Here is an 11,157-nt window from a genome sequence, read left to right on the forward strand (position 1 = left end):
CTTTAGCTCAGATAAAACCAAGGCTGGTCCAGCTAATACGCATGCATATTCTCGATTTCACTGAAAGATGATGTCTGTATCTAAAAGATGATTGGCTGTTTTACCTGTAAGTTGGGACTTTTCTACATACGCCATATTTGCATTCCAATTTCTCCCATTCATTTTTAATACAATGGTCCATCTTGGGCTAAACGTCTCTGTTCTGAAAAGCAAAATGCTAAATGGAAATGCAGTGCAACTAACCATATATGTAATCATGCATAGTCAGGACAAAGAGGGGAGAAAACGCCTCACATTTCTTTTTGGTGACATGAAATCATCAGCAAATGCTTTGAGAGGTTAATCAGAGATTGCATCTGCTCTGTGCTGCCCACCTCTCTGGACCCTTTGCAGTTTGCCTACCGCAACAACTGCTCCACTGATGATGCCATTGCATCAACACTACACACTGCTCTCTCCCATCTGGAAAAAAGGAACACATATTTGAGAATGCTGTTTGTAGACCACAGCTCAGCATTCAACACCATAGTGCCCTCCAAGCTTGATGTGAAACTCGCTGTGCAGCTGGATCCTGGATTTCCTGTCAGGCAGACACCAGGTGGTTAGAATGGGCAGCAACATCTCCTCATCACTGACCCTCAACACTGGAGCCCCACAGGGCTGCCATCATTAAGTTTGCGTACGATACAACGGTGGTAGGTCTGATCACTGACAATGATGAAACAGCCTACAGAGGGGAGGTGCACACTCTGACACGCTGTCAGGAGCACAACCTCTCCCTCAACGTCAGTAAAACCAAGGAGCTTGTAGTGGACTTCAGGAAGAAAGACAGGGAACACAGCCCCATCACCATTAATGGAGCACCGGTAAAGAGAGTCAGCAGCTTCAAGTTCATCTGTGTCAACATCACAGAGGAACACACATGGTCCGTCCACACGGAGGCTGTTGCTCACCAGCGCCTCTTCTTCCTGAGACGGCTGAGGAAGTTTGGAATGAACCAGCACATCCTCACACGGTTCTACACCAGCACTGTAGAGAGCATCCTGACTGGCTACATCACCGCCTGGTACGGCAACAGCACTGCCCTAAACCCTAAGCCCTGCAAAGGGTGCTGCGAACTGCCAGACACATCATCGGAGGTGAGCTTCCCCCCCTCCAGGACATATATAACAGGCGGTGTGTGAAAAAAGCTTGGAGGATCATCAGAGACTCCAGCCACCAGAGTCATGGGCTGCTCTCACTGCTATCATCAGGCAGGCGGTCTCGCAGCATCAGGACCCACACCAGCCGACTACATGACAGCTTCTTCCCCCAAGCAATCAGACTTTTGACCACTTGATCTCTCATGATCAATATACACCAGCACTGCACTTCTATAATCTCACACTGGACTGTCATAATTATATTCTCCTCAATACAACTACTGTATGTATATTTTTTTATATACTCTTTATTAAATTTTTTTATTGTATGTGTATTCTATATTGTGTATATTGTTTACTGTACTTTGTATATTATTATTGTGTTGTGTAAGTATGTGTACATTTGGTTTGTAAATTGTGTTGTATAAATATGTTGTTTATTGTATATTGGTATATGTCTCGTCACTGTCATGACTGCTATGTTGCTCGGAACTGCACACAAGACTTTCACCTACTGTTGCACTTGTGTATATGGTCGTGTGACAAAGTGATTTGATTTGAAAGCATGTGTGTCCAATCAAAATCTCGGGAATTTTGCCACAAATGAATCTCTCACTTGTTAGAAGCTAGCTAAATTAGGCATATTTCAAAGGTCACGTATATTGAAAGGTCACGTTAGATATCCTTATCCTAGAAAAGCATGAACAAAACTATGCAAGGTAAAAGAATAATACAACCTAGACTAAATTAAATAAGGCTTGACTTGCAGTGATTGTCCGACCACAATGAGTTTTGTGCAATTAATTATTGTCTATTCATTCATTTATATGGATAAATGTTTTTCAAATGAATAGACTAAATATTAAATGAAACAAATTAATATCAGTAATCAAATATTTTTTCATGTAAATGTTTTTTGATTACCAACTATTAAAATTGTAACTGTAGTGGAATAGCGTTAATAATATGTAGTATTTTAAATATGTAATCCTGTTGCATGTATTCCTTTACTCCCCAACCCGGTGTATTTACACCAATCAGCCACAAAATGAAAACAACCTGCCTAATATTGTGTCGCTCCCCTCGTGCCACCAAAACATCCCATCCGTGCTATTCGTGATTAGAATTAAATGTTTATGTTTTGTTTTTTTTCGATAAACACCTGAGTGTAAAGAACAGAAAGTATATTAAAAGAGACATTACTCAGTGACAAATAGGTTGTGTGGATCTTGTCTTTGGACACACATTACACGGAACGAGCCAAACCAAACTTTTAATCTCTCAACACACAGTGAAAGGATCCTGAACTTCTTCACCACAATTCTACACAATCACTGGGGAGTGAAATCGGAACATTTACCAGCCAGTGGCTCATCCCAGACATTTTTAGTTGCATAGAGCAAAATCTGGTCTCATATATGAGTGATGACAGTAGAGAGTAGCACATAAAAAAATAGATATTAGGATTTAAGAATTGATATCGAGATCATTCAAATGACGACTGTGATGCATCGGTAAATCGATTTTTACCCGGTCCAAGTAAAAGGACTGTGTGGTTGCAATGTGTTGGCCAAGTTTTGCATCTGCAGTTTCTATCCTTAACCTACTCTATGATCGGGACCCATAATGCTTCATTTCATTTGATCATTAAAAGTTAATAGAATGCCATGGCAGAAGGAGCTACAGTATATTAATGAGGACACTCGGCTTGCAGGGTGATGCATGACAGGAAACAGATTGTCCACTATTTCTCCAGATCATTAGCATTTGTCATGGACAACATGAAGTCAATATACAGTACTGTGCAAAAGTCTTGGGCACATAAGATGTTTCACAAAAACATTTGTCTTAAGATGGTTATATCTGCTACTTTAGTGTGTCAATAGGAAATATACATTTTATACTCCCAAACATTCCTTTTGCAAATAGAAATGATTAGAAATGAAGAACAGGGAGCCTTGCAACAGATGGCATTGACCCCACAGAGCCCCCCACTGAACAGGGTCAGTCTGTGATTACACAAAGAGACAGAAGTAATTGAGACAGCATAAATAAATTAAAGAACTGTGGCAAATTCTCCAAGAAACCTGGTACATCCTATCTGCCAACAACCAAGAAAAACTGTAGTAGGAGAATTGGTGCTGTTTTGAAGGCAAAGGTGGCCACACCAAATATTGATTTAGCTCTTTTTTGTTTACTGGACTTTGTATGGCATTTACTGATTAATGAAAACTATTTATGTCATAATTTATTTTAAGAAATCGTCACTTTGAAAGTTTTCACAAGTGCCTAAAACTTTTGCATAGTACTGTACATTAACACAAATATACGTAGTATATGTAGATAGGAAAACAACTGGCTTCTTACTTGACCGCAAAGGAATACTCTTCTATCAATGGCTGGACCATCACACTGGGCTTAAGTCAACATGAAATAGAAATTGCAACACATTTGGAAATATGTCATACTCCCTAATATGACATATTTACAAGTAAAACTTAATTTTCAGTGAGAAAAAATGTAGGGCGGAACTTGACTTCAATCAACAATTGGATTTTATCAACAGTAGCCTAAAAAAATGCCGAGACTAAATAGTGATTTGGCTTTTGTTTAACATTATTTCCATTCTATTTGACATTGGTAGAAAAGGAAAAGTCATTTCGGAGGCAGAGCTTCCTAGAATAGCATGCACTGGTGACGAGTCGTCCACAATAAGACCAGTACCGTATATAAAGAAGGTAACTGGGGTCCATTTTGATTGTTGATGTCATACTTGTAATTTTGACATGGTTTGTAACCCTAGGCTATGAAGTCCTGCATGATCCCATTTAACCATGGCATCACTGAGAACAAAAGGTATGGTGGCAAAAGTATAGAGTATAAATGACAAAGTATGAACAGTGTAAAAACAAGACAACCCAGGATTACACTAAACCAGGGTTAAAAGCTGAACTGTTTCAAGAGCACATTTACTTTAGCTTCATGCAAATTAGCTTATCTTGAACATCCACAGTGGCAAATTATCTCTCAAGAGTCACAGTATCACACAATAAAAGGTTAGTTGAGATCTTAATAAATCCTCCACTGATACGTTAGTCATTCTATATTAATTAAGTCAACCTCCTTTTGTTGTAACACTCAATAATTGGAATAAGATGCTGGAGGGATTTTCATCTCATTACCTCCCAACTGGACTATTTAACATTGTTGATTAAACACTTGCATGGGATTAGAGGCTTTTCATTGTAAGGTTATTAGATATAGGAGATGTCCAAGAGCAAGAACTTGGACAGGGCAAGCTAATAGCTAAATAGAAAATATAAGATGTTTTGTGGTTGCCACTAAAAGTACAGAATAAACAGACTTTTCTCAGGAGCAACACCCATGACAAATTACTACAGAGCACCTAAGCTTAACAGACACACTGTCCTAGTAAAGAAGAGAAGTCTGTTTAGAGCAAGTCTTGTGTAGCTAGACATTTGACTATAATCACAAAGTCTGGTCCACATTGCACTTTGCTTATTCTGGCCAAGAACCGCCCACCAAATCATTTTAAATATAATATATGTATTATTAAAATAATAATTCAAATGATTAAAATGCATTCCATTATTGTGGCAGTCAAGTGAAGCATTGACAAGACAATAGAAAATGTATTCCTTATTTCCATTTTGTTGAACATAAGCCTATATCAGTGGCCTGCAGTCCAAAGCAATCCATTTTGCAATCGAATTCAATATTATAAGGGCTTTTCTAAGGACGCATTTATGCTAGTCTCACGTAGCCAGATCTTTGACTAAAACGGTAAAGGTCTGGGATCTATAGCAGCTTACATTGGCTAAGAACCACCCATTTCGACAAAAAACCCACATGTAACTCGATTTTGTCATAACGTGAATTTCGGGGTGATGGAACTTCCACAAATAGAAGCACACAGGACTTTTCATCAGTCCACCTGCCAACAGCGTTGTGTTCTCATGGTTCTGCGTTAAGACAGTGAGCACTTTTGCGGACAAAGTAATCACTAGATTTGTCCAAGTTTGCCAGGTACTTAAGTCTTGAGAGCATAATGTAAACAAATGACTGCTGGGGTTCAAATACGAGTAATGATTAACAAAAAATTGTCTTCTGCGTACCATGAATCACTCGAATTACTGGACGGTTGTTAGGTTAAGGCTAATAATTATGAAACAAACACATAATATCAGGTGACAATACAGGGGCCTCAGCCTGTAGCGAAACCAGTGCAAACTACAAAGCTAACACATGATCACCAAGTCTCCATGTTATTTCCGAGAGTTTGGCCCTGTCCCAAATGGCACACTTGATGTCGACTTGCGGTCTCGTGGCCTTCATTTGCATGTTACCGCAAAGTCCACGAGAACGCAGGGTGTCCCATTTGAAATTTGAGTGCTCCGAGAGGTGCTCCGAGCACCCCCTTTGCACCCGCAATGCGCATCAGAATAATCTGTGGCTGTAGTTTGTAAGATTAATTATATTTATTGATATAGCATCATTCGGTCTAACAGTGATTTTTATACCTGCAGAAGTGTGGCTGTGTGTATTTTATAACTATTTTTGCGAATATATGGCGGTATGTTCTTTCTATATATTTTAATGTGTTGTAATTAAGCACCTGCCTGTAACAATCCATGTGCCTGAATCATGTTTATTTGTTCTCTAAACATTTAAAACGATGGGGTTTTGCTGCTGTAGTAGCTGATTGAAGTCTTGAAGTCTGTCTCAAATGCACACTTTTACCACTAATGCCCCCTCGTGGACTTGCTGACTAGCGACCTCAGAGGAAGACCGCAAGGGCAGAGTGTGCCATTTGGGACAGGGCCTTCCAGTACCCTATGATCAGCCACATTATGCCGACTCACCGACAAGCGGCATCTCCCATCAGACATTTTGGCATCAGCTGCATCTTGTTTACCTTCCCTTGTGGCAAAACCAGAAGCATGTTGTGTCATTGGTGTGGGAGACCCGGGTGAACGTGTTTGAATAATCATTATTAATTCAGAGGATGCCTTTTTTCCTCTGACAATACATTTTTACTCCTCTGATATTTAGGTTTAGGTTTGGGGGTTCAGTTTATAAAATATGCATTCCTCTTTACTATATTACAGCCAGTTGAAACAACTCACTTTTGGCACCCCTCCGTGGGCATTTCACCCAGAAAATGGAGCTCAGACGTGCCCATACGCCCAACAACACTTACCACTTTGGCCACTGGGGGCAGTGTTATGAATTTCGGTAAGCACTGACCTAACATACGTCTGAGTAAATTATAACAGAATTTTTATTTTTGGGTGAACTTTTACTCAAATGCGTCATGACATCAAGCTATACGTCTATCTATTTTTTTGCAAAAGGTTTTCAACCTTCAAAATATATTGTGTGGATTAATCTTGATTTAACTGTAGCACAAATAATGTGTAAGTGTAAATAATGTTCTCTCACACTGTAACCACAAAATGTTCAAACGGATTCTTTGCTGTAGTGTTCCTGTGCTCTTAATGCACAGCTGAGAAGTGTATGTTACACAAGCTGCTCCTGTTTCTGTTTTCTACTCTTCCAGCATTATATAATCACAGCAGAGAGTGAGTGTGAGAGGGAGGAAGAGGAGCACTTGGGGACTGTGGTGGGCTTCATTATTCAGCTTGCTCTGCCTTCTTCAGTCAGGACCTGAGTCCACAATCTACTGCCATGCACTTAAAACGAATCTGCAACCGTAATGCAATAATGTACATTTATTGTCAGTTCTGCCATTCTTTAAAACTGTATTCAGAGCATTTCTTGTTTGAGGTCCAACTCAGCTTTTGATTTACGCAAATGTATTCATAAAATATTATTATTTATAATACTTAGGGTTAGGGATTTAAAAAAAAACCTAAAGTATTAAATTTTGGTACATAACTCACATTCTTAGCAACCACATAGCAACACCCTGGCAACACCAATGGCAAGTTTTGCATGGCCAAGCACCACTCCCATTGTGAGTGACTCACTGTGCCCATGATTTTTGCAAGTCAAAATTTGTTTTTGTTGTACTCAAAATTACGCCACAAATGCTTTCGATTGAACTCGAAGAATACTTTAAGATAAGTTTTCTTTTTTTATTCAGTATATATCTAATACAATTTTGTGAGGTTTATGCTAAAAACAAGTTAAACAAGTTTGCCAGTAGGGAAAGAAAAATAAGCAGGCAAAAATCTACAATAAGGTTTCAATTGTTAATGTTAATTAGCTAAATTAGGTATCATGAGCTAACAATTAACAATACTTTTACTGCACTTACAAATCTTGGTCAATGTTAATTTCAACATATACCAATACAGTTTTAACATTTAAAGTCATATATATATATATATATATATATAAAACAATGCACCATAAAGATGAAATGAGCATTGTTTCAGTACATTGTCTCACAAAAGATGTTATACTGTATAACCTACTTTTCTCTTTTACCTCATTCGTTCTTAAATAGAACAGGACAATAGAATCGTTTCCATTCCATGGAATAGGGCCCAGGTCTTCTCAAATGTCTAGAATGTTCAGACTGTAACTCTCAGCTTGGCAGAAATAGTAGTATGGAACAGCCATTGTTAGCAAGAGCTAAACCATTTATGGGCACTTAGCAACAATTCAAGGCCCCCCTGTCACAGATCGATGAATGTTCCGCAACTACACACTGTCCTGCGCCATGTCCAGAGATGTTGAAACGCCACAATCAGATTATCAAAGACAATTTGGGTTCAATAGAAACGTGAACGAGTAAGAGATATAAGCTAAATTTCTGCTATATTTTAAAAAGGTTTCGAGTGCTGATTTTGTATTACTTTCCTGTTTGAGTGGCATCCATTGACCCCAATCCCATGTGGCCAACTAGATTTTCACAAACATTAACAGCCATTTCTTATTGTTACACTAGCAAAAAGTACCATGGTACCTGTGTATGGTAAATTACTCAAAAGAGTAACCCTAAAATTGTAATGCGATTACTCACTTTACTGTTTACTTAATCTAAAATGCTAATTACTTACAACCGCTAATTGAAAAGCAATTGATTGACTTTTTAAAACACTTTTCACAGAATAGCTTTTGTTTTTCCGCTCAACCATGTCAAAATAATGTTTATATTTCTTCCTTATTCATTGAACGCTAGGGGGAGCACTTCCTTCAGCTGTCACAAAATTAGAACAGATGTACATATTAACGTAATTCATGTTTTCAGTGTATTCTATACGTTAGAGGTAGGACGATATATCGGTTTTACCTCATTAGTAGTTGCCGATAGTTGCTTTTTGGAACTATCGGTTATCTTCAATATCTCCAATAAACGGTATCTGGAATTTTTGAATGTAAAATTTTTACATTCTAAAAATCTAATTTAAAAACTATTGGCTGATTAATCGGTTATCTGTTTTTTCACCACCTTAATTATCGGTATCGGCATAATCCACTATCGTTCGACCTCTGCTTCAAATATACTATTATTTCAGAAATTTGTATAATGTAATTAAATTTTTTTAAATTAAGCAACTGTAATCTTACTACAAGAGTTTGAAATTGAATGCACTACACTACTTTTTGTATTTATAAGATTACAGTAATTAATTACTTGGTAAATAAATTACTCCCAACACTGCGTGGTACTAAAATGTGTTTTTAGACATTGAAGTATCTTGGAGTACCATGGAAATAGCATGTTACTTGAATATGGTAATCCATCTATATCATGGAATTCTGTATATAAATATACCATGGTATTACCATCCCTGTACCAAGGTATTGCCACGATACTTTTTGTAAGGGCAATAATAAAAAAATGAAACCAATACCTTATCATCTGAGAAGAATGCATGTATTTGTTTAAATATCTTGTCATTTGGCACCAACATTTTATACTCTTCCTGAACACAATCAGAGCAATACAACGTTCTGGTAATTTACTGATACTGACAAAGTGATCAAACTCAGTGTACAAGACCTAGAAACACCTTGCACTTTGAGACTGTCCTCTCATATTACACGTACTGCATAGTGACAAATGAACAGGTGACAATGTAAACACTAGTTCAGTTTATCGCTCTGGTTTAAACTAATGACACTGAGTCTTTTCTATTATGTTCATTTTCCTTGTGACTACTGTAGATATATATCAAGAGACTCCAAAATATGGAGCCATTTAAGAGCAAACTCTTGAAGAGGACCAAAGAATACCCTGCCTAGGAAAGAGGATGGTTTGATGATGGATCAGACTATTTTCTTTTAACTCAATTACAGCAAAAGAAAAAGCCTATAGACTAAAATATATGATATTCTTGCCAGTTTTGATGTGTGCCTCCAATTTAAACTGACACGATTTTGCAATGCTTCCACATTTTGGCACTTTCCACGAATAGGGTGTCCAAACAAATGCTGTCCAATTATTATAATATATTTTTTAAGGAAATAAAAGGCACAAATAGCACACTCTTTGGAGCGAGACCTTTTAGATACTGGTCTTATCATTAACTATTTGTCAAGCTCAACCATTCAACTTATATATAAAACAAATAAGAGAACGTGAAATATAAGTTTATTAATAACTATAAACCAACATTTGGTCTCAAATTAGCTGGCCCCTACTGAATGACAGCTTAATTTCCCATTTTTATTATGATACTTTCATGAATACAGCACATCTTTGTGTATACATCCAATGTTCCTTGGAGTAAGTAGTAGTTTAGATACTAATCTTGTCAATCATTATACATTATTAATACAGATTTTAGTGTTGACTGCATTTGTCAAGCTCAAGCATACTGCAGTTCATTCAATCAAAATTAGGTTACTGTAAGAAAAAAAATTATAAAACCTTTTTTTTTTTTTACTTTAATTTGAAAGAAACATAAGTTTATCACTATAAACCAACATTTTATTTTTTTTTAATTTAGGCAAAATCTGCCCTTCTGTTATCAATTCTGCTATATTATTATCAGAGGTCCAAGCAACAAATATCGTCTAAAATTAAACAAGCGTTTCTTCCTAAATCTGGGTTGCACACACCACATCCACGCCATTAGCTCATCGCCACAATACAGCAGCACCTCCACTTACCGTCCCAGTTCAGACTCGAGCTCATAGAAGTCGGCCAGCGTCTCTTTCTTGGATCCGTCGATCCAGTATTCTGGAGCGGCGCGAGAGGCGGCCACAGTCACTTTCAGCATCTCTGGCGCTTCACTTCACCGTCAAGGGATCTGAATAGCCAACATTAGCATCACATGGTCGCAGAAGCACATAATAAACATAATTGTCGATATAGCTGATAATTACCAGTAATGTGTGTTCCTGAGGTGCGACTGAGTGGACGTGAATGTGTACCGTCAGTGTTTAGCGGTTGTCATGTCGCGGTGCTCGCGGCTTCCACTGGGTCTTATAGTCGCCTATGTTGTGTGTGTGCTTTACCTGGATTCAATGGACGTCACGGTCCGTTGTTACATAACACTAGTACTCCCGTATATTTTAGACAGATGCACTGAAATAGATACTCTCATTATGGAAAATTATAGTTATGTTGCAAAGTATTTATGGCCATTTCATCCAAACAAATGTAGCCTACTTTTTACTTTAAAATGGGAATATTGCCTTAGAAATTGCTGTGTGAATCTCACAAAATCGGTCAGGAACATGTCCGGATAAAATGTCACCCCAAAATCAAAAAATAATTTATAATAATCATCATATTCTGAAGTTTGAAGAAAAAAGAAGCCTCTTTTGTGCACCATTTTTGCATGGACAAAATAAGTTATTAAAGTTGGAGAGGATTATACATCATAGTATTTGTAGCATTGTCTTACAATATTTTTTTTACAGAAAAAATTAAATAAAAATCTGGGTTACATTGAGGCACTTACAATAGGGCCAATTTTTGGAGGGTTTAAATACTAAAATGCGAAGCTTAGAATTGTACAAAACCACTGACATTAAATCGGTTTAAAAAGTTTTATTATTTGAGCTGTAATGT

The 11,157-nt window shown here is 37.5% G+C and overlaps 1 protein-coding gene across 1 annotated transcript in view; it reads right to left on the bottom strand.

Moving 5' to 3' along the window:
• camk4 (calcium/calmodulin-dependent protein kinase IV) overlaps window positions 1-10,781 on the bottom strand; it is a 60,687-nt gene extending 49,906 nt beyond the window's left edge. The window contains exons 1-2 of the mRNA XM_052112455.1: window positions 10,467-10,781; window positions 10,251-10,390 (exon numbers count right to left, since the gene is read on the bottom strand). Of these exons, the coding sequence (XP_051968415.1) occupies window positions 10,251-10,360 (110 nt within the window). The 5' untranslated portion in view covers window positions 10,361-10,390; window positions 10,467-10,781. The remainder of the gene's footprint in view (window positions 1-10,250; window positions 10,391-10,466) is intronic.
• Between the last annotated feature and the right edge of the window lie 376 nt (window positions 10,782-11,157).

This window comes from Xyrauchen texanus, chromosome 3, assembly GCF_025860055.1.
Source record: "Xyrauchen texanus isolate HMW12.3.18 chromosome 3, RBS_HiC_50CHRs, whole genome shotgun sequence".
Taxonomy (NCBI): Eukaryota; Metazoa; Chordata; class Actinopteri; order Cypriniformes; family Catostomidae; genus Xyrauchen; species Xyrauchen texanus.